Source organism: Notechis scutatus, chromosome 5 (genome assembly GCF_049901735.1).
Source record: "Notechis scutatus isolate UNSWTSFEM ecotype Mainland chromosome 5, rNotScu1.2, whole genome shotgun sequence".
NCBI classification, from domain to species: domain Eukaryota; kingdom Metazoa; phylum Chordata; class Lepidosauria; order Squamata; family Elapidae; genus Notechis; species Notechis scutatus.
The window spans coordinates 11,494,388-11,518,703 of NC_142013.1; the positions used below are offsets into that span (position 1 = coordinate 11,494,388).

The 24,316-nt window shown below is 39.6% G+C and overlaps 1 protein-coding gene and 1 long non-coding RNA gene across 10 annotated transcripts in view; one reads left to right on the plus strand and one right to left on the minus strand.

Moving 5' to 3' along the window:
• Positions 1–24,316, plus strand: part of FAT3 (FAT atypical cadherin 3) — a 564,342-nt gene that overhangs the window by 269,027 nt on the left and 270,999 nt on the right. For all 9 annotated transcript variants that reach the window (XR_015749710.1, XM_087966122.1, XM_087966121.1 and 6 more), the window contains exon 3: positions 10,378–10,692. Coding sequence is in view for 8 of the 9 variants with exons in the window: in XM_087966122.1 (XP_087822248.1) it covers positions 10,378–10,692 (315 nt within the window). In the remaining variant the exon portion in view is untranslated. The remainder of the gene's footprint in view (positions 1–10,377; positions 10,693–24,316) is intronic.
• Positions 12,489–17,210, minus strand: LOC148130361 (uncharacterized). The gene is made up of 3 exons (XR_015749713.1): positions 17,140–17,210; positions 15,772–15,982; positions 12,489–13,073 (listed from the first exon to the last, which is right to left on the minus strand). It is a non-coding gene; the product is annotated as an uncharacterized LOC148130361 (long non-coding RNA).

The following is a 24,316-nucleotide window of genomic DNA, read 5'->3' on the forward strand; positions in this document are numbered from 1 at the left end:
ACACACACACACACTGCTGCTATTTTTATATTATACATCTGTAGAAATAATTATGCTTTTCTTTGCTTGTTAAAACATAAACCAGCGAGAGAAATTGATCTGCTCGGCAATTCCTTCCATACGTGGCATCATTCTGAGGCAACCACTTATCTATAATATAGCAAATTGTGTCATCCTATTTGGCGCCAGGAATTCTGTGTTATTGTTTAGGCTTGTTTGGACAGCCATATTCCTGGTTATTGATTGTGCCAGGTTTTACACCGACGGCGGTAGGGTTTGCTTATGTCACAAATGAATTAAGTGCTGGTTAAGGCTATAAGATATCTTTTTCTGTGTGTTTTCTTCTTTTCTCTTGCTAGCTGCACGAATTAGCAGATGTTTCGGCTTGATTCATGGTGCTCCATGCCACCCAGTGGAACTAGCCCTTTAATTGCCTGGCATCAGATGTTTGCAGGGTAACACATGCTTTAAAATCCTTGCCAGGAATTCCACTGTTCTTTAGAGGCCTATGGCACTCACAGCAAGTAAGGGGTTGTTATTTGATGGGACAGCATATGTCTGGTATGCAAGCAAGCAGCCTTTGCATGTCCAAACAGAGATAGATAGCCATTTGTCAAAACCCAGGAACCGTCATTAATCAGGGTAAAACATCCTTATCCAATATAATACCATCTGGAAGTTTTAGACTAGAAAGCTTTTTATCCTTGATCACTGACTAGGCACATTATAGACGGTGTGAATGCAGGTCTAAAATCAGGTTAGGGGACAATGGTGTGTAGAAACATTAATTCATTTCATGTATTATTTATGCATTAATCCAGTGTATACACCTGCTCATTTATCGGAGAAGCTTTGGATGGCAAAGTGAAAACAAGGCATCTTGTAAGGCCTAAAATTCCAAACTGAGTCTTAGTAAAATGACAAAGCCACTAATCACATAAAGCCAGTTGGGTCTAGTGGTTAAGGCACCAGGCTAGAAGTCAGGAGGCTGTGAGTTTTAATCCTGCTTTAGGCATGACAGCCAGCTAGGTTAATTTGGACCAATCACCAAGGAGACAGTGAATTTTAGTCGCTCCTTAGGCATGAAAGCCAGTTGGGTAACTTTGGACCAGTTACCAGGAGACTATGAGTTCTAGTCCTACCTTAAGCATGGAAGTTAACTGGGTAACTGGACCAATCACTCTCTCTCAGCCCAACTTACCTCACAGGGTTATTGTGGGGAAAAGAAAATAGGAGGAGGAAGGAGGATATAAAAACAATAAAGGAAGAGGGAGGGAGGAAGGGAGGGAGAGAGATAAAAAGCAACAAAGTGTACACTTGTAAAAAGCAACAACTGGTAGGTAGAATTTTCACAATAAAGAATTGTATACACCAGGATGGTGTCTGGCAAGATTTTTCTAAGAATCTCTTTCCTGCAATCACTTCCATTTGCAGAGAACTTTAATTAAGCATAATTTTGATTTACCTGACCATTTGTGTGCGGGGTTCGTCATCCCAGATACCAATAAAATATTAAATTACATCATTCGCCTTGATTTACATAATTGGTGTAAGGACATTACACCAATGAAGTAAATTGATGCAGATGACATAATTCACGGAATTTGTGTAGCGATGTCAATTAAGCCCCTTTTCATTTCAGCCCACATCCTGAGTTAACAGCTGAAACTCAGCTGCATACAGTGACTTTCCGTGTTGGGAGCAACGGATTTCATTTTTAGCCATCGTGCGCTTATCCAGAACATCAACTTCAGCTGTTAGGCATGTCACAAAATTAGCACAACTGTCCATGTCTGAACTGTTTTGAATGGAAAAAGATTGTAGCTCCCTTTGTTTTTATGGCAATTAAAAATTCTACATGGCTATTATTGTAGGGAAAATCTTCAGGTCTTGGAGAGAGATGTCTAATTTATGGAAATTTGCTGGGATTCCAGTCATATTTGTCGGGGAAGGATAGTATTACTCAGTTTTGGAAAGCTGCAAGTTCTTCACCTTTGTCTTCTATATCTCCGTTCTTTGGGGAGTGGAATTGTTATAGATCTATTAATTATGGTGGATTCAGTCTCCTGCTGATCTACATGGTTCATTGTCTAAGCTAACTGGGGTCAACAGTTGCTTCCAATCCTGGAGCATAATATTGAGAATTTGATGGTGGTCTTGAGTTTTGCCAGAACAGGTGAATCCGTAGTCTTAATTCTTGTTCACCGGAGAAAAGATCTCTTCCTGTAATGATGCAATTATAAAAGGATATATCTGTTAGGCTTCACAGAGACATCGCTATAAATGTCAGCTCTTCTAATATTTAACTCTTAATTTAGGAATTAGCTCAATGAGCAGGATTATTTTCAGAGGTGGTATTCAGCAGGTTCTCACCAGTTCTGGAGAACCGGTAGCGGACATTTTGAGTAGTTCGGAGAACCGGCAAATACCACCTCTGACGGGCCACCTCTGGCCCGCCCCCATCTATTCTCTGCCTCCCAAGTCCCAGCTGATCAACTGGGTCTTCTTTTGTTGCCCTGCACAGGAGAACGGAGCTGAAAAGCAGGTTAGTGGGGTGGGGAGGGAATGGGATTTTGCAATATCCTTCCCCCCTGGAGTGGGGTGGGAATGGAGATTTTACAGTATCTTTCCTCTGCCAAGCCCACAAAACCATGTCACACCCACAAAGCCACACCCACAGAACTGGTAGTAAAAAAAAAATTGAATCCCACCATGGATTATTTTCCATATTTCAGGTAGTAATGAAGCCATTTACTCACAGAAGATCTGTCTACCACAGTATGCAGAAATCACAGCACTTTCAGTCCACTATCTGCAAGCCTCGACTTAGATTCTGTTTTCCCCCCACCCTTGTTTAAAGTCAACCATCATTTGGTCATTCTTTAGTAGCCTGAAGAGGCACCTTATCTGTGCTTGACATAACGGGTTCTCTTCTAGATGGGAACATCTCCACAAGCGTGCAGGAACAGCTCTGTTTACTGATAGAAAAGAATATTTGTAGCTTAGAGTTGAGCTATGGAGTCCTTGGTGCTCTCTAAACTCGGTGGCTTAGCAACTTTTAATTTTAACTTCTGTGGACCTCTGGATAACCGTTTGTCTGAAATGGTAGAGAGACTCCTGCTTAAGCAGGGGGTTGGACTAGAACAGGGGTCTCCAACCTCAGCAACTTTAAGACTTGTGGACTTCAACTCCCAGAATTGCTCAGCCAGCAAAGCTATCTGAGGAATTCTTGGTGTTGAAGTCCACAAGTGTTAAAGTTGCCGAGGTTGGAGACCCCTGGACTAGAAGACCTTCCAACTCTGCTATTCTATTATTTTGGTTAACTTCATATTTAAGAGGTTCCTAAGGGTGTGTGTCTATCATCCCTATCACATTTTAGTTTTTTTTTTATTTTGCTCATTTGAAATTGTAATTTTTATTTGACAAAATAAATAAATAAGCCAGCCAGCCAGCCAGCCCCACTCCCTTCTAACACTGATGGTGTTACTTACTTAGGTAATGCAAGAAAACAACCAATCTTAGAGTACCAAGGACCCCACACAACCCTGCTTTGCAGTTGTTCCTGAATCCATATTACCAGGGACTCCTCTTGCCATCTGGGTTTCTCCGACTTTTTGTATTGTGGCTAAGACAGTAAACCATAGCTACAGGCTGTGAGGAAGATGTTCCTCCTCAGCCACAGCCTAAACCAAGATACGAGTATGGATAACACAGTAAATCAAATAACAGTGTGATTTAGACTTGGATTTATGAGCTCCAGCCTGCTATTGTTCCTTTTCTTTTTTGAGGGGGGAAAAAAACTATTTTTTTTCCATTCAGACACAACAGGAAGTTATATTGCATTCTTGCAAACTAGTGTTAAACATACTTTTTTTGATGTTTTCACAAAAGGCTGGTGGAATAAAAATAAACAGTGCTTTGGTTAGAACTATGAAATGAACATAGTTGTCTCTTTTTTTGTGAAAGGAAGAAGGGTCGTATGAATATCTTCTCTTTGTGTTAGAGAGAGAAAAATTCTCACAGGAGGAAGACATTAGCTATTAAAAGTCGCCTATTCTTTAACAGTTAATACAGAATTAATTCACAGTATTAATCGGAAATAAGAGTCTATTTATGCTCATATTCCCTTCCTTGGAATGAAATGCTCTGTCCTTGGAGGGAAAAAAATCTCTTTGTTGAAGAGAGAAGAACAAGGAGAAAAGAAAAGTGGGAGAGAGGAGGGGAGAGAAATCTATATGGTTCTTTCTTCCTTCCTTCCCTAATTTGAATGCATTTTAATTAGTCAGCTACCTGTAGGCACTCAGTACTGGACAAGAAGGCATACTGTACCTCAATTAGGAGAAAGGATAAATATTAACTCAGTAATGGGGTTCATAGTATGATATTCTTTCATAGAGTCTAAAATTAGAAACTTGAGAGTTATCCCGCAAACCTTAGAAATGAGAAAGAGGGGAAATCTGATTAAAAGACTTGGTGAACTGAAAATTGCAGCTTTATATTATGCTCTTTCTGATACAATATCTAATAAAGGCCAAGGAATCTGATGCCTTTAGGTTATTTTGGATTCCAGCTGCGATAATTTCTAATAATCGGCCTCTCTGACAGAAGCTTATGGAAACTCGAATCCAGAATGCCTTTATGCCACCTGACATGATATTGTACCTTCCCCCTATATAATGGAAAATATCTGTGATCTTGTATTATTAGACTGTCTTATTATTTTTCTGAAGGTGTTTGAAAAAAAACCATAATCAATACACAACCCCCGATAAGTTGAACAAGATCCTGTAAAAGATTTTTTTAAAAAACAGCTTTTAAGTTATTTTTAGAGAATTCAGCTAGCCCTCAAATTACGAGCACAAGTTCTGTTGCTGAGTGAACCATTTGTTAGGTGAGTTTTGTCCTGTTTTACCACCTTTCTTGCCACCTGTGTTAAGTGAATCACTGCAGTTGTTAAGTTAGTAACATGGTTGTTAAGTGAATCTGGCTTCCCCATTGAATTTCTCCTCAGAAGGTCGCAAAAGGGGGATCACATGACCCCAGGACACTGCAAGAATCTTAAATATGTATCGGTTGCCAAGCATCTGAATTTTGATCACATGACCAGGGGGATGCTGCATCGGTCCTAAGTGTGAAAAGTGGTGATAAGTAAGCAGGGGTGGGATTCAGCCAATTCGGACTGGTTTGGGCAAACCGGATGTTAATTTTACATCTGGTTCACCGAACCAGTAGTTGCAAGGCCCCGCCCATCCTGGCCCTCCCCTCCCAGGAGTCTCCAGGTGGCCTGTTTTGGATGCAGGTAGGTGCAGGGTCCGCATGGAGGCTCTGGGATGGTGAAAAACTGGCCTCCCGGAAGTTCCAGAAGTCTGAAAACGGATCTGTTTCTAGCCTCCAGAAGGCCTCCAGAGCCTGGGGGAGGCCATTTTTGCCTTCCTGGAGGCTCGAGGAAAGCCTCCGGAGCCTGGGGAGGGCGAAAAACAGGCCTTCCGAAAGTTCCTGTAGGTCATGCCCACCATGGCCACGCCCACCCAGCAACTGGGCAGAGAATCAGTTGCTGAAATTTTTGAATCCCATCCCTGGTCATAAGTCACTTCTTTTCAGTGCTGTTGTAACTTTGAACAGTCACTAAAGGAACTATTGTAAGTCGAGGACTACCTGTAGAGATAGGTCCAGATGGACCGTGTTAAAATATATGGCCAAGTCCACATTGCAAAATTATAGTTCATCAGCAGTAGTTGTAATATATTTTCTGATCATCAACCTGACTTTAACTTCTTTCATTAAGTTCATTATTCATATTTATGAATATCCATCTAGTCAATCTTGACTGATCTCAAAAAGGTGAAGCCTGGATCGTATTGGGAGGGGAGGCCACCCAAAAACTCCTAGGGCTATAAGCTAAACTTAAAGAAATCCTATAAATGAAGCTCAAACGCAGGTGTGGGATTCTACCAGTTCGTACCTATTCACTAGAACCGGTTGTTAACACCCTAAGCAGTTCGGAGAACCGGTTGTTAGAAGAAATTACTGGGCTAATCCTGTAAGGAAGGCAGGAAGGAAACATTCTGGTGTTGCTTACAGAAACTGTCTCTCCATTAACCCTTATTACATTCTTGGCAGGACTAGACTTCCTGTCTCAGGAACTTCTCTGGAGTTTTTCCCCCCTCCTTTGCTGGTACTTTGCTTGTGTGGAGTGACCATTCAAAGTTACAATGGCACTGAAAAAAGTGACTTATGACCATTTTTCACACTTACGACTGTTGCAGCATCCCCACAGTCATGAGAGGCCAGGCGAGGGGATGCATGCCTCGATGTAAGTGATATTGAGTTGGCCACACCCAGCCAATAACATGACCACCCAGTCACATGACCACCCAGCCACGCCCACCACATAAGCCACGCCCACAGAACCGGTTGTTAAAATTTTTGAATCCCACCCCTGCTCAAACGGTTTCTATATTGCAGGGTCCTTGGAGCTCTCTGAGCTTGGTTGTTTTCTCACAGACATTTTATTACCAAACTAGGTAACATCATCAGTGCTAGTGACTAAGACCGAGGATGTTACCCAGTTTGGTAAAGAAATGTCTGAAGAAAACAACAAAGCTCAGAGAGCTCCAACCTCCTCACATTTCAACCTTGAGCTGCAAATATTCTTCTATTTGTTTCCGTATCGTTCAGAAGAAAATCATGTGGAAGTGTCAACAGTCATCAGGAACTAAGCTTAACTCAAAGGAAGCTTTATTTAAAAGCCAGAGAGAAAATAATAAATAGCAGTTGATACTGGCAATTTACTCGGTGTCCTTGAATCCTTTCACAGAATATAAGTTAATGAGTTAAGTTCTTCTCATCCGTTTTTGGTTGAAAATGTCTCCCCCGCCCCCAGCAAGCATTTATTTAAGGCTTATAATGATTTTCCCATATGTAAAGAAAACATGGCAATCCTTGGATTATCTTCCGGTTTAGCTTTTTGCAAATAAGGGAATAAAAGTACCAAACAGGTGCATTGGTGTTATGATGGCGTTCCGGTTCATTTGGAAATAATTTGGAGGTAACCCAAAGTTTCCCCCAGTTTTAAGAGAAAAGCTGTGCTGTAACGTGAGCCAGTCCCTCAGGCTTGTGAAGCTGTTGATCCTTCAAGGATCAGAATCAGAATAAAGCTGGAAAGGAACTTGGAGGTCTTCTAGTCCAACCCCATGCTGAAGGCAGGTGACCCTATCCCATTTCAGACAAATGGCGGTCCAGTCTGTTCTTAAAAATCTCCAGTGATGAAACGCCCACAACTTCTGAGGGCAGATCGTTCCACTGGTTAATTGTCCCTCACTGTTAGGAAGTCTCTTCTTAATTCCAGGTTGCTTCTCTCCTTGATTAGTCTCCATCCATTGTATCTTGTCTTTCGTTCTGGTGCTGTTAGGAAGTCTCTTCTTAATTCCAGGTCGCTTCTCTCCTTGATTAGTTTCCATCCATTGTATCTTGTCTTTCATTCTGGTGCTGTTAGGAAGTCTCTTCTTAATTCCAGGTTGCTTCTCTCCTTGATTAGTTTCCATCCATTGTTCCTTGTCTTTCGTTCTGGTGCTTTGGAGAATAGGTTGATGCCCTCTTCTTTGTGGCAGCCCCTCAATTACTGGAATACTGCTATTCTGTCACCCCAATCCTTCTTTTCTCTAGAACGGGGTTATCAAACTCACGGCCCATGGGCTGGATGCGTCACACGCTGGCCACACCCATGCCCAGTTTAGCAAAGGGGGAGGGGGAAGTTGCGATAAGTCACATGGCGATGCCATGGTGACGTGAGTTTGACACCCCTGCTCCACACACACACACACACACACACACACACACACACACACCAAAGAATAGAAGATAACATCTCACATACATCTAGAAGATACCATGACACACAGAGAGACATATACGGACACACATCAAAAAAATCTCCAAGGACTAATAAACTATTCTCAGGAATGAGCCTTATTCACCAACTCAGGGCTGATATAGTTGCATTGATTGAGGTTTTTTTTTTTCCCTGGGATCTTCCTGCTTCTCTCTTGCCTATGTCCATTGTCTCCTTCCCACTAAAACCTTCAGGCAGCTGGAGATATATTTATGTACTGGCAATCAGCTATTTTGATTAGGGCTGTGTGAAAGCTTTTGTTTTGTTATTGCCTGTCTGAATCGCTTCATCCGCCAACATGCTACAGTGATAGCATTGTGCATTTTGAGCTCCTTTTGTTATGCAATAAAAATGCCAGTTCAGAAACAATCTTCAAAGCAGGAGAACACAAAGCAAAATTATTGCTGCATAACTGACCTGGATTCTCCAAGTTTTCAACTATTTGTCATTTGCTATTCAAAACCTTGCCAGTTTGAATGCCATTCTGAATTATTGGTAGGCATTGTGTCTCAACTTTGGCTTAAATCGCTCGGTTCAATCTCCACTTTTTCTTCCCAGTGAAAAAGGAAAATGTTTCTTAAAAAAGGACTTTTTGGCTAATGAAAATATTCACATATTTAAGATCCTGATGTACTTTAATAGGTCATCCAGCTTATTAAATGCTTCCTGTTTTGGGCTTTTGACCTAAATTTTGCCTTCAGCCCTCACTACCGGTGTTGCCCTATAAAGATAGTTCTCAAGTTACAACCATTCATTTAGTGACTGTTCGATATTACAATGGCACTGAAAAAGGACTATGACCAGTCCTTGCACTTATCCATAGTCATGTCATTAAAATCCATCTGCTTGGCAACCAGCATGTATTTACAAAAGTTGCAGCACTCCGGGGTTATATCATCTCCAGTTGCAACCTTCCTAACCTAACCTTCTGGCAAGCAAAGCCACATTCACTTAACAACTGCATGATTCACTTAACAACCATGGCAAAAAAAGGCTGCAAAATTGGGCTCAACTCGCTTAACAACCATCTTGCTTAGCAAAGGAAATTGGGCTTGTAAGCCAAAGATTACTATAATTTCAAACCTTTATCAGGAGGGAATACAGATAACTAAATCTGCTAGAAAAATTCTTTTGTGGCATCCTTAATATGCTGAAACCAATCTGTAGTGGAAGCTTGGAAGAAACTATTTATAGAAAACTGGGAACAGATCACAGATTTTAATTTCCTATCACACATAAGAGCTACATTGGCATGTGGTCAAAAGTCTTAAGAATATTTTGAACTTGTGAATAGGGACACATTGTGTTTGAATCAAGTACAAGTGTACTCTGTTGTTTTTCACATGCGGAGTATTTGTTAAGCACATCAACTTGGTACAGTTTTTCCAGAGGAAGGGATGAGATACAGAAAATATGGGAAAATTAAAAATTTTGGTCCACTTTCCAATTTAACTTTAACTGGGGATGTACAGGAATATTCTGGACAATTATATTATTTTTTTTAAAAACTGGAGGTTTTTTTGAGACCCATAAAAACCCCAAATCGGAATGTGTTTGCACTGTTCCCTGATATAGAGTTTTTGAAACAAAAGACAGGGAATTGGGGTGGGGGGATAAAAGAAAAAGAGGACACATGGTGAGAAAGAGAAGAAGCCAAAAGTATGTTGGTGAGGGGGTGGGATTACAAGCACATGTGGTGGATGGGAAGGAGACAGTCTGTGCAGTAGATGGGAATGGAAGTAATGAGCATTATGGGTGGGTGGATGAGAATATTCAAGTGAGAAGGTGATGTGGCCTGCTAAAATATGTGTGTCTTATTGGAAAGCAAATTCGCTCTTTGGGAAAGGATTTCAGTTATGGAAATATTACTGTGGTTATCAGAAGCAGGTTTTTGCAACTGATGTTCTCACCCTTTCTAAATAGACTACCCAGAAAACACTTACAAATTACAGTTTTGGTCACCATGTTACAAAAAAGATGTTGAGATTTTGGAAAATTTGCAAAGAAAAGCAACTAAGATGATTAAAGGCCTGGAGGCAAAAATATACGAAGAACGATGGCAGGATTTGGGTTGGCTTGTCTAGAACAGGAGTGTCACACTCGATCCCGTCAAGGGCCGCATCGGCATTTTGTTTGCCCTCTGGGACAGGTTGGGCATGGCCTGGTCGTCGCGACCAACTGGGTGGGCCAGGCCAGGCCTAGGGCATCAGAGCCCTGTCCCTTGTTTCCAGGACAGCTCGTGGACCAACTACGTGGCCTATCGCGGGCTGGATCCAGCCTGCACGCCACATCTTTGACACCCCAGTCTAGAGAAAAGAAGGACTAGGAGTAACATGCTAGCAGTCTGCCAGTATCTGAGGGGCTACCACAAAGAGGAGGGTATCAACTTATTTACCAAAGCACCTGTAGACAAGACAAGAAACAATATGGATTCATTGCTGTTTTCTGCAATTCCATGTATTTTTTTTTCTCCTTTTGTTCTGCAGGAGTTATATACACAGGCGACATCCTTGATCGAGAGACAACTCAGTCCTACTGGCTAACCGTGTATGCCGCAGACCGTGGAGTTGTTCCTCTTTATACCACCATTGAGGTCTACATTGAAGTGGAAGACGTAAATGACAATGCGCCCTTGACTTCCGAACCCATTTATTATCCGTCTGTTTTGGAAAATTCCCCGAAGGATGTTTCAGTCATTCAGATACAGGCACAAGATCCTGATTCCAGCACTACTGAAAGGATGACGTACAGGATTACAAGTGGAAACCCCCAAAACTTTTTTGCCATCAACACCAAAACGGGTAAGAGATACTTCCTTGTTTTTCATGCTATCAAGAACAGTTGGATAAATGTTGTGGAAGGTTTTCTTTGCATATATTGTTTTTCGTTCAACTGTCTTTTGTTCTTCTGCTTCAGAGAATGTTCACAGTTATTGGTGGTTAGTTTTCAGGAAGCTGGAACACTGAAACAAGATGACACAGAAATATGTGCCAGATTAACACATATGAGCTGTGGTGGCACAGTGGTTAGAGTGCAGTACTTCAGGCTACTTCTGCTGACTGCCGGCTGCCTGCAGTTTGGCAGTTCAAATCTCACCAGGTTCAAGGTTGACTCAGCCTTCCATCCTTCCGAGGTGGGTAAAATGAGGACCCAGATTGTTGGGGGCAATAGGCTACTCTATAAACTGCTTAGAGAGGCCTGTAAAAGCACTGGGAAGCGATATATAAGTCTAAGTGCTATTCCTATTGCTATGTTTCTGAAGCTTGGTTTGCAAACCATAACATAGATATTTTCCATGTAAAATATATCAACTGGCTTTTAATAATTTTCAAAATAGATGCAGTTCCAGTAGTATTTGTTGTTTGTATCTAAGATTCATTGGTTAACAATTAATTGTTATTATGTAAACAGTTCAGATTTTCCCATCAATTCTAACTTGAGAAGATTTGTCATTTTTTTCCAGTCCATAAATAGAGATTTCCTAATTTAACAATTCAATCTAGCATTAGGTTTTTGCACATACAAATGTTGCCGTTTCTATTATTCAAACGGTAGTTGAATTTGTCATAGTGCTATTTGTTGTTTGTGTTGAGGAAAGAATAACACTAATTCAAATATTTTGCTTTAATGGGAATGATTGTCATTTACAGAATAGTCACCTATAAAATATTGGGTGATATTTAGTGCCTATTTTGTCACTGTTAAATTAAATCTTCCAATTAATTATGATTGGAAGCCTCTGGATTTTTTTTTAATTGGACAGCTATTATACATATTGTTTATATTATTCACTTGAGCCATTTCCATACATAGAGATGGACAACATTTAAAAACTATTCAGTATCTCTTGCCATCCTTTTTCATCGCTCTATCTTGGTCTTCATTCCCCTTCTTTTGGTTCATTGTAGACATCCTGAGCAAACAATCATTTTCTCATTATGATTTAAAATGATCAAAATTGTGGTTGGAATTTCCCAACTAGTATGCACATACTGTGGCTTTGAACCCCTGTACCTCATATTTTCATTCTTCGTGTGGTAACATCTCTTAGATAAAGCACTGGCCATAACAAATCTTTTGCCAATTCTGCTTTCTTTCCCATGGTTTTCTTCTATACTTCCAACCCACAGCTTTTTTATTTAAAACTGTCTGGAGCTTTTATTCAGATTTGAACAACAACAAAAAAAGTACTTTCTTGTATAGATAACATGCAAACTCCTTCAACTTAAAACCAGATTGTGGTGAAGTTTCTAACGGCATAATCCTGGGATGTGCTATAAAATATCCTTTCTAACATTAAAAACATTTCTTAACTCAAATGTCATTGCTTTTCAGTTTCGATACCAAAGTAAAAAATAAATTGCCTTTAGATAAAAACTGAATTCAGGCCTGCCAGTTTGCCTGTGGTTATAATCTGGATTTCAGTGTCTGAAAACAGAAGCCTATTTTGCTCATTTATATCACGTACAGTCTTTAGCAAGTTTGTTATTTGTACTATGTAAATATGTAAAAGAAATCCTATTTTACTTTTAGGTCAAATAAACCATAATTCAGAACAGAAATGTGAAGGTCAGTAATTTTCTGAAACCAAATATTTGCCTACAAAGGTTTAAAATGCTTTAATAAGTATTTAATGATGTATATTTATAGAAGATCCAGAAAAAGCTTCATACAGAGCACAAAGCAAGAAATATTCACAAAAATCAGTGATATAAATACAATTTTCAATTGGAACTAAATATACGTTTTAAATGTGTTCTATTTCTCATCAAAATAGATTTTATTATATTTGCTAACATTTAGATAGTTCCGGCACTGTTTTTAATCTTTATATGTTGGGTATGTGGATTCCATTTGTACTGAAATTCTGGTCATGTAAATTCCATACATTTGTCCAAATGTTGTGCCTTCCAGCTGTGGAAATTGAACATTTTCAGTATCACTGGAAAGTGCAAGTTTAGAAAAGGTGCCCTTAATTATCTTATTGATATATTGCAGATCTTAAGCTTCAATGTTTTATGCCCCCAGCGGTTACTCGCATGGCAATGATATTTTTTCCACCTTCGTGCAGTCTTCATTAATCAATAGCCTTACATCCCTTAATAGTTCTTGTAACGTGACATTTTTGCAATGGCTAGAATATCATTCATAACAAGCCATTTGCTTTTCAATTTTGCTGTTCCTGAAAAAGCGGAGGGGTTTTTTTGGTTAGGGAAGGGGAGAGAAGGAAAGAAAGTAAATAAAACAGATGATGAAGTTACATACATTAAAGCAGATTGATTGCCGCTATAAATTTTCAGTTTTATTTCCCATATATAAGTGTTAATTTCACAGCAACCCATAGCGATAATTTATTGCCTCAATTTATGACATTTTTGTGTGGTCGGAGGGAAGAGATGAATTTTAATTCCGACCATTATGCTCTTCAAAATTAAAAAAAAAGGACAAACTGCTAACGGAAGAGCTAACAATTATGTTCTGGAATGATGTTGATAGAATAGGAATAGGAATAGGAATAGGAATAGGAATAGAATAGAATAGAATAGAATAGAATAGAATAGAATAGAATAGAATAGAATAGAATACTTTATTGGCCAAGTGTGATTGGACACACAAGGAATTTGTCTCCGGTGCATATGCTCTCAGTGTACATAAAAGAAAATATACATTCGTCAAGAGTCAAGAATCATAAGGTACAACACTTAATAATAGTCATAGGGTACAATAAGCAATTTAATCATATTAGGAAACAGTCAATATAAATCTTTAGGATACAAGCAACAAGGTTACAGTCATAAGTGTGAGCAGATGGATGAAAGGAAGGATGGGAGGATTAATAGTAATAGTAATGCAGACAGTAAATAATTTGACAGTGTTGAGGGAATTATTTGTTTAGCAGAGTGATACATCCAAAGGTTCTTTGTATGTAGAAACCTTTATTCTGTTTGGCATTACCGCTTTCAAATTATTAACGGTGTAGAGTCCTTAAAAAGGAGGTTAAAAACCATAACATAAACGTGAGAAATGTCTATGGAGATTCTCAGTCATAGTTGTCCCAAAGGTGCTTTTTCAAGAGGCAACTGGACTTCCTTTGTTTTTCCTTGAAGACATTTCGCTTCTCATCCAAGAAACTTCTGAAGAAACTTCTTGGATGAGAAGCCGAAACATCTTCAAGGAAAAGCAAAAAAAGTCCAATTGCTTCTTGAAAAGGAGGCACCATCACTGTTGATGAACATCAAGAACAGAAAACCTGGAGCTGCCAAAGGCTACTCGCTTAAATGCCATTCCTATTTAATGACCGCTCCCTCTACTTAGGACAACATCTGCCAGAAGAAGTTCAAAAAAGTCAAGATGGGGTCAATGATTATATCTCTTGGTATCCCCTTGGCTTAATTTGACTACCAGTCATCCAACTTCTAAGCATCATTGGAGAACCATCAATGTCTTTCAAGCATAAAGTAAAAGTAAAGATTCCCCTTGCACATATGTGCTAGTTGTTTCTGGCTCTAGGGGGCGGTGCTCATCTCCGTTACAAAGCTGAAGAGCCAGCACTGTCCAAAGACGTCTCCATGGTCATGTGGCCGGCATGGCTAAAGGCTGAAGGTGCACGGAACTCTATTACCTTCCCACCAAAGTGGCACCAATTTTTCTACTTTCATTTTTTACATGCTTTCGAACTGCTAGGTTGGCTTAAGCCTGGACAAGTAACGGGAGCTCACTCTGTTATGCGGCACTAGGGATTTGAACCACCAAACTGCCAACCTTTCTGATTGACAAGCTCAGTGTCTTAGCTACTAAGCCACCACGTCCCCCTTTCAAGCATATCTAACATTAAATAGGAATGTAAGCAGACAATTTTCTTGGAAAGCCCAAACCTCTTATTTTCTGGATTTTAAGGTGGGGAGGGAATTTGGCACTTCCTCTCATGTCCGCACTTAAATCCTCCCCAGGTGAACAACATACACTAAAATTGCCCCTAAAATAGGTGATTGAAAGCAGCTCGTTGCGTTTTTGGTGAACTTTAAAGGCTGAAATTGGGAAACTGAAGCAGTTTCTCCACTAGAGGATTTCGAAGGGAGGGAGGGAGGAAGGAAGGAAGTCAGCTAGCCAGAAAAGGTGGTGCAGTTGAATATTTGGCTTGTCAGCAAGATATTCTTGATACAGTTTCAAATCGTTTGGAGTGCAGAAACAAACTGTTACAAGTTGCGCTAAAACTAAATAGATTAGACTTTATACAATAATAGAGTGTAAATTCTCCTTTGAATAAAGCTCAACTTCTGATAACTTCAGAGACAGACCCACAATTACTTCTTTTTAGAATATTTTTTCTACTCCCCAATCTACTTTATAGTCCTATAATTTCCTGAATGTCCCTCATCCACAACTTAACCAGGTCCAGGCAAGGTTGATCAGGTACTACCACTTACAATAAGCTGTTAATGTGGGATACTCAACCTGATTCAGAATGTGCACTGTGATATTTGCCACACCTATAGGTGACATCTTACCAAGCTTGGATCCTTTTCAAAATCTCTGATTTAACAATAACAATTGGCTTCAAAGTAAATCAATGTTCTGAGCCTCAACCTTTTTACCTTTAAGAATTTGGAATTTGCACCTTCCAGTTTATGCCTTCTCCTGCAGGAGAGTGTGGTAGACCACAGTTTCCACAATCATGAGAACAATGGTGGCAACAATTTTATGTAGATGTACAACAATCTGTATTGTACGTACATCATTGAGTAGCTTGCTGTCCTTTAATCTATATATATAAAAGTGTGTGTGTGTGTGTGTGTGTGTGTGTGTGTATGTTCCAGCATAAGCATAACTCTGGAACGCTTCGAGCAATTTCAACCAAACGTGGTAGACATCTGACTTACCCTCTGGAAAAAAATATTGTAGGGGTAAGACACTCCTAACACCCCTCAGGGTATGTGTGCCTTAAAACGGCTTCTACTGTACAGTACAGTGGAGTTGCCATGGAAACGACTTCACAGTATTCCACAAGGAGGCTCCCTCTGACTTGCGACGCTGCGCAAGAGAGCTACTACATCTAGAACTTCAGAAACAGTACAACAGCATGAGGCCCAGCTAAAGAATAAGAGAGATAGAGCTACTATATCTAGAGCTTCACAGATAGTACAACAGCGTGAATCCTGATTCCAGGATTTTCCTGTCTAATACAGGACCGGGATAAATAAATACCCGGGCAATGTCGGGTAATCAGCTAGTATTAGATATTTAACATTTGGTCATATTAGGAATCTATATGTATATGTGTTATAGCAAAAGAAAAAAAAAGTGCGGTTTTTCCCCCCAGGGTCTCTCGCCTCCCCCTGGGAAAAATAATTTTATAATCTTATTTCTACTCCTTAAACTGATATATGATTTGAGTAGAAATGATGATGAATGATACCCTAACTGTCACTCTTCAACCCCTTTTTACAAAGGGATGTAGTAGGAAAGCTTATATAAATCTGTTTACAGTATCAGATCATTACAATTCTGGTATGCAGAGGAGCGGTTAAGTAGTACAAAATTCAGATACAAGGACAAGGGAATATTTCTCCAATTGGGGATACAAATATTTATTTTTATAGGTGCACTCTTTGCTGATGGTCAGGCATCTTCTTCCTGTTGACTTTCAATCAATTTCTACTGTGTCTCAAAGCATTGGGAATACAGCAGGCAGTTTCACTGACAGAAATATCATTTATTTACTCCCTAAGATGTAACAGATATTCCCCCTGCTTTTTGATTTCTGAAAAAGAGAACTTTTTAATTGCTGCAACATGTTCATTTCCACACATTTAATACCCGCATAATGCAAGCATCTGAGTAAACTGCATATGGAAGATATTGAGTTCCTTGGACACAATGAACGTATGTAGATGCTCAAAGCTTCCTCAGTGTAGTTGTGTGTATAATGAATCAAGAGAGCCATAGTGTATTTATTTATTTTGAGTTTTGGAACCACTCCTCTGCCTCAGAGCGGGGATTCTGAGTGGAGTAAAAATAAAATATGAAAACATAAATATATTCAGGTAGTCCTCAGCTTATAACAGTTTGCTTAGCGACTCTTCAAAGTTACAGTGGCACTGAAAAAAGTGACTTGTGACCATTTTTCACACTTACGACCTGTCAGAGGTTTTGCAGAGTGATTGCTATTATGAGACAATTATTAGACATTTAACAGTGGTTTATCTACAAGACAGTTATATACAAACATATACGTGGTAGGCAAATACCTGACTAGTATGCAAACTTCTTCTTAACTCCACATGGAGAAACTTCTGCAATGAATACCAGTCACAAGAGAAAACCATACCCTCTAATGGCTGCCTCTTATATAAACACCTCTTAAAGGGATCTTTAATCCCCAGTCTTAAAGGGAAATACCCATGCTATGCTGAATCACCTCTTACTGCATCAGCCACATCTGACAGCTATTCACTGCTGGTTGGCTCTTAAATCCCAAGACCTTAGCACGACCATTGCAACATCCCCATGGTTGTGTGATTTACATCTGGATGCTTGACAATGAACTAAGTAAAATCATTGGGGAAGCCAGATTCACTTAACCACCGTGTCACTAATTTAACAACTGCAGGGATTCGCTTAACAATCGTGACAAGAAAAGACGTAAAATGGAGCAAACCTCACGTAACAAATTTCTCAATGAATAACACACATTTTTAGTGCCGTTGTAATTTTGAACAGTCACTGAATGAACTGTTGTAATGACTACTTGTATTCTAACTCTTGTTTTAATTACCACCTAAGAACTTTTGTCTATAAGTTTCATCTATAGGTAATTTTTATCTATAGCTTTTATGTTTTTATGTCTTACTCTTATACCTCCCAGAATCTCTCTGTGAAGGAAATTGGCAGCTTCTAAATGTGATCTATAAACAAAATAATGTACTTGCAAGACTCGGCTACAGATACTTAAGTGTGCTGATTCTCCCCATTCAGCCTGAAGATTTCTGTAACAAAGGTGTCGAAAAGTAGACCAAAGGGACCACAAATGATAAACTAAGTGTTGTGCCGTTGCGATGCACATACAAAATGCAATGGTCATTCCATCAGTTTGAAAAACCATGAGCTGCCAGAGATACCTGTGGGCTGTAATGTTATAATATCCACTCTCATTTCACACCAGCACTACAGTTTTCCATATCATGTTAAAACCAGAAATTCAAGATTGTAATGGGGTGAAGAAAATTGATTCATTCTTTAAATGACCAGAAGATTGTTCCAATATTTGCCAGGTGAGCGGGAGATGCGTGTTTCGAATCATATAGTGGCTAACAGCCCATTATTTTCTTTTTTTCTTTTTGACTCTACCTAACACTCTGCAAAGTGTGCAGAATGTCTGTTTAAAAAGGCAGATCAAACAAAGTTCTCCATTTGTTAGCTGGTAGGGTTTTTTAAAAAATGGATTTTTTTTAAAAAAAAACCAGAATGAATGTAAGAATCTTCTGATATTGCTTGATTTAAAAAAAAAACTAGAAGAACTAATTCCAACCAATGTAATTTGGTTATCCTCAGTGAGCCAGATCACCCATTTTTTTTGTACAGATAGTCAAGGAAGGCTACAAATAAGGGAGGTTTGTTTTCTCATTATTATTGTCAAATTGACCACAGTTTGGTCTAGTGGTTAAACAAACTGGCCAAGAATTTAGGAGACTGGAATTCTAGTCCCGCCTTAACCATGAAAGTAGTTAGTGATTTTTGAGCCAGTCATTCTCCCTTAGCCTGACCAACCTCACTGGGTAGTTGTGGGAAAATTGGAAGAGAAAAGGGTGTGAATATATATTCGCAGCCTTGAGTTACTTAAAAAGTAATAAAAGCAAGATAATGTAAAGATAATAAAGACAATGTAATCAATTATCAAACAAAATGCTTTGAACACAGGGGCTCAGCCTAGATATGGTGTAGATTGGTATTTATAGCAATGTGTTTTATTTCATTTCTTTCTTCTTTGCATATTTAATTGTATTGTCTAAACACAATTTAAGAAAGGAAGCATTCTATGTATGTATGCATAGATGGATGGATGGATGGATAGACAGATAAAAGGAAGAGAGAGAGAAAAAGAAAAAGGAAAAAAGAAAGAAAAAAGAAAATAGGAAGAAAGATATATGAATGGATGGAGAGAAGGAGGGATAGATAGAAGGATAAATAAAGGATAGATAGATCAGAATAGTTTGGTTTTTTTGTAATTCAGCATTACTCTATTTTGTGTCATTTGTGCTTTCTGGAACTTCTGGAATTGCAGTCCCAAAACATCTAAAAGATGAATTCTAGTGAAAACTCTGGGTTTCCTCAATCCCTCACAAGAAATATGTTTTTGGAAGTAGATCACTTACACATTTTGATATCTGTGTCTGATATGGCTTCAGTCTATTAGCTTAGGCGTCTATAAGACACACTCTTTCTTCCCCGCAAAAGCCTTTTCTCCTGGAATTAACTTATCAGTTAGGGCTGTGTAACATAAAAAGGTCACGCTCTTTCTGTTTATAAAGTTATTTGGTGTCCCTAGGCTTGTGTTACACCTCTTTGAAAATTATGTTATCTGTCCACAGAAGGTTATACAGTAGTACCTAGAGAGACTGAGAAAAAAATTTACCGGGCTTTTTGGCAGCTGCCAAAACCAAAAGTGATTCATTTCCGGTAACAATTCTCACAGACTTTTCTTTAACAAGATTTATTGAGATGAAAAGCTCACTCCCTTCATCTTGATTCATTTCAAGTTTCCAGAATTGTTCCATGGAACAATTTTCAGTTTTATGTACTGAACGTACTTTCATTAACATGAAACAGGGCTAGAGATTTTCTGATTTTCTTTCTAATAGTTTTCCTATAAACTGGTAAAACGGCAACACTTTCAATTGGTAATGGAAAGGTGGCAGCTTGCCACTTAATAACTGCCTCGCTTAGCAACAGAAATTTTTGGGCTCAAACTGTGGTCATAAGTAGAAGGAAGAGTGACTTCACTGTTAACATTCTTTTCCCAGAGTGGGGAGGTGAACAGAGGTGGTATTCAGCCAGTTCAGACCAGTTCTGGTGTACTGGTAGCAGAAATTTTGAGTAGTTCGAAGACCTGGCAAATACTACCTCTGGCTGGCCCCGCCCACCTACCCCCGCCCTATCCTATTCTATATTCCCTTGTTTTTTTACCTCAGCTTATTCACACGGCAGAGCGGATTGCCACGCCTCAGCTGAGCTAAAAAACAGCTCACCTCACCAGCGCTGACAGAAGGCGGGTTTTGATTGCTGCGCACATTAGGCGCATACGCACACCAAGCGCTCTCTCATAGAACTGGTAGGAAAAAATTTGGTATCCCACCACTGGAGGTGAACCTTTAGCCAGAATGCCAAGATAAAATTAAAATAATCCTTTTTGTTCTGGCAAGCGAATGAGAAAATAATGAAGCTTTCAAATATGATTTATGGCAATTTAGTGCAGCAAAAGACAGAAAATAATAAAGTAGAAACTGGGCACTTTCTTTCTCCTCATCGTGCAGCTTTATTTCTACTTCATGCTGTCGGTATAAATGCTAACGTTTCTTTTCAAGCATTTTACATTTCTTAGAACTAACTGTTGTTGCAGGTCACTGGTCTTAAGGGTCTTTTATTTAGTCAAACCAGCCAACTTAAAATAAATACTGCTGTGTTCAGGGAGGCGTGAAAGAATTTGTAAAGTAGCTTTTGTGCTGATAGACTTAATTTTGTCATTTGGTGAAGAGCTTTTGACGTCTGAATGGTGGCGGATAAATCTGAGTGTTTGTTTCTATTGGTGTATTTAATTCCTAGGCATAGAATTATGGAGGAATTAAAGTGACCATCCTGATGAACTTCTACCGTTAAACATTTACCACTGAAAAGGAAAAATTCTGCAGGTTAAGGAAAACCCTAAGTGTTAAGGAAGGCTAGCTATGTCCTTGTACAACAGGGGTATCAAACTCAATTACATTAAGGGCCACATCAGGATTGTGTTTGACCTCAGGAGGCAGGGTCCCAGGTTGGGCGTGGCCAGCTCACTCATGTCAGGGGCACCTATGGTGGCCCCAGGGCTCTGCCAGCGAAAACAGAGCTCGTGAGGGACGTGCGCAGCCCTCCTGAGCTCCATTTTTACTGGCAAGAGGCACTACGGGCCAGATCTTCTCTGTTTCCAGGGCGGCCCCATGGACCAGTTCTAAGTATCCCACAGGCCGGATCCAGCCCCTGGGCCTTGAGTTTGACACCCTTGTTGTACAGAAACAAGTTACACTGCAATATTTTGTTGCAGATTTTACACTTACTCTTCAGTAATAGGTGCACAAATGAATTTAGGTGGAAGACTTGAGTGGAATTCTCTAAATTGTATTCTTCCCTCTAATTACTATTCACTCTTTCCTCAAATTGCGCTGTGGAAAGGAACACAGGATTTTGCAAAATGTCCCAAACTAAAATTCTGTACATAAAAATCATTTATCCTGAATACTTGGAATTTTCAAGAAGTCTTTTCCATTGTAACTGTATAGAAGGTTCTTTGTCCAATTGTGGTTTTTGACTTTCCTACAAGAAAACTGGGCTAGACAATTTGTCAACACTAGGGAGTTTTAACTTTTAAGAGATGTGAGGAAGGCAAGGAGGAGAGAAGGAAAGTAGGCCATAACTCAGATATCCATAAAATGTTGCAAAAATGTGTTTCCTCGAAAATAAGACCCTGTCTTACTTTTTTTTTTTTGCCACCAAAAAAGGCACCAGGTCTTATTTTCAAGGGAAGTGATCCACTGACTAACCTCACTTGCATGCATCACCTCTGGCCTCCTTTTCATTGTCAGAGTCCTTCAGGAACTTCTTCATCTGCGACCAGCAAGGCTTTCCTGAAGGCATCTGCAGCAGATAACAGAGCTCCGGATTGGTCCAGAGCTTTGTTCTCAGCTACAGAGGCCTTCAAGAAAGCCTTGCCAACCTTGCCAGATGCAGAAGAAATGGGCCAGCAAGGCAGGGGTTGGGGTGTGCGAGGCCTGGCTACAACTGTCCAAAGGTAGGTAGTAGGGCAGCTCTACCACCCTCATCCCCACCCTAGCTTAATTTTTACCTGTGCACTCTGGAGTGGGTGGGATCTTAATTAGGGCTTATTTTGGGGGGTAGGGCTTATATTGGGCACATGTGTAAAAATCAAACTAGGACTTACTTTCAGGGTAGGCCGTATTTTCAGGGAACGGGGTAGTTATTTTAAGATCAGGCAAAATAGACAAAAACACAACATTAGAAATTTTTAGAGGGGTTGAGAGTACTCTAGCTCAGGGATCCCCAACCCTTGGGTTGTGTGGCCCAATACTGGACCATGCAAGTGGTGGGCAAGCATACACACAGCTCCACTTCCGTGAATGGCAGAAACCCACACTCACAGGTGTAGCTTCAGGGGCAGGGTTTCCTAGTGCACTCACTGCTAGGTCAAATGGAGTTCCATGAGCACCCGCCACTTGTGCGAAACCTGCTGCTGCAGCTGGTAGTGGGAGAGTAGAGGTTATGGTGCCATGGTCTGTTTCAAATTGGAAAAAAAAAAGCATCGGGTAGAATATGGAATCTATAGCGCACCAAGATTAGGGACCGCACTGAAGACACCGTTTTACCTTATTTTATTGTAATTCCCTGTTATAGGCAATTTAATCAGGGGACTGCATTCAATGTACCGAAAATTAAAATACATCATAAAATACATTGTAAAACCAACCAATCAGTACAACCAAAGCATGTTGGAAAATAGAAGACATAAAATAAATTGGTAAGCAGTCTTTTTTACATGCTCTTAGTTTAGGGTCTGCCAGAAGACGCAAAATTCTGATTTTTTCCCCCCCTAAAAAGTAGCAAGGCTACCTAACTGGGCTGGAAGGGGGGCAGAATGCTGTTATAGGGCAGGGTTAGTTGAGAGAAAATGTACCTCGCAGATCCATGAAATGGAATTGTTAAGTAGGTGGGACCGAGAGCATGGGAATCCTGAAGAGCTTATATACTTAGAGAGTTGTTTATTTATTCATTCAGTCAGTTATTCAGTCATTCATTCTCCTTATTCACTCATTCATTCATTTGCTTGTCTGTCTGTCTATCTATCTATCATCTATCTATCTATCTATCTATCTATCTATCTATCTATCTATCTATCTATCTATCTATCTATCTATCTATCTATCTATCTATCTATCTATCTATCTATCTATCTCTATCAATATCTACATCTATCTATCTATCTCTCCCAATTCAATGACTCTGGGTGGCTTGCAAACAATAAAAACCCAAGATAAAAGAATTTTAAAACAACAATATCCCCCCCCCCCGGCAACAACACACAATCAAACGAGCCACTTGATGGGCTCCATCTCACTCTGGGTTCCCCAGGCCCATCGAAGCACTAGGTCTACAAGGCCTTACGAAAGGCTGTAAAAATGGGGGCCAGTCTAATCTCTGTGGGGAATAATATTCCATTGGCAGTGAAAGACACGTAGTCTTGCTTTTTCAAGTTCCATCACAAAGCGATCAGTCATTACGTATGGTTTTGCAATCTTTTTTTTGCCACGATTTTTAAGCAAATCATTGTAGTCAAAGAACTCACCTGGCTGTTGAGCAAATCCAACTTAGCCTATTGACTTTGCTTATCTGAAACCCTCACAGAGTTGCATACAGCAACCACATGACCCAAGACGTTGCAAATCTTGTAAATGCATGCCATTTGCCAAGGGTCAAAATTTTGATCACATGACCACAAGGAGGCTGCAACAGTAATAAATCTGAGGACCAGTTGTCAGTCAAGGTTTTTTTTAGCGCTGTTGTAAATTCAGTCATTAAAGGAATGGTTGTAAGTTGACGTCTATCTGTAGAAAATACCTATGGTATATATTTCTTTTCAAGAGCAGGAGGAGAACTTCATTTTTTACATGGCATTTTGTATGATTTCATATACTCTGAGATATTCCCTTGACTTCTTGGTATACTTTAATTTTTCATCATCATTCAAGCATGCCTAAATACAAAAATCTACAGAAACTGGGTAAACAGATGGATTAGCAGTTGTGCATGTAATTAGAAATAACCCTTGATACTGTTTTCTGTAAGTTTAAATAGTCAACTCCCTTTATATTGGGGGGGGGGGATTAAAAACCATCTTGATTGAAATAAATGATTCCCCAATAATAAAATAAATAAGAAACCATCTGAACGTCTGTCACTGAGCATAATTTTAAAATACAATTTTCACTTTAAACAAATTGCTAGAGTTTCAGTAATCCTAAGAATGATCCAATGGGAGCATGACCTTCTACTAGAGTCACCCTTGCCGTAATGATAAAAAAAGAAAGAAAGGTGAAGCTAAGATTGTAGGTTAACCAAGTAAAACAAGAAACTCAGTAATTAAACCCAGATGAAGGCATTTGA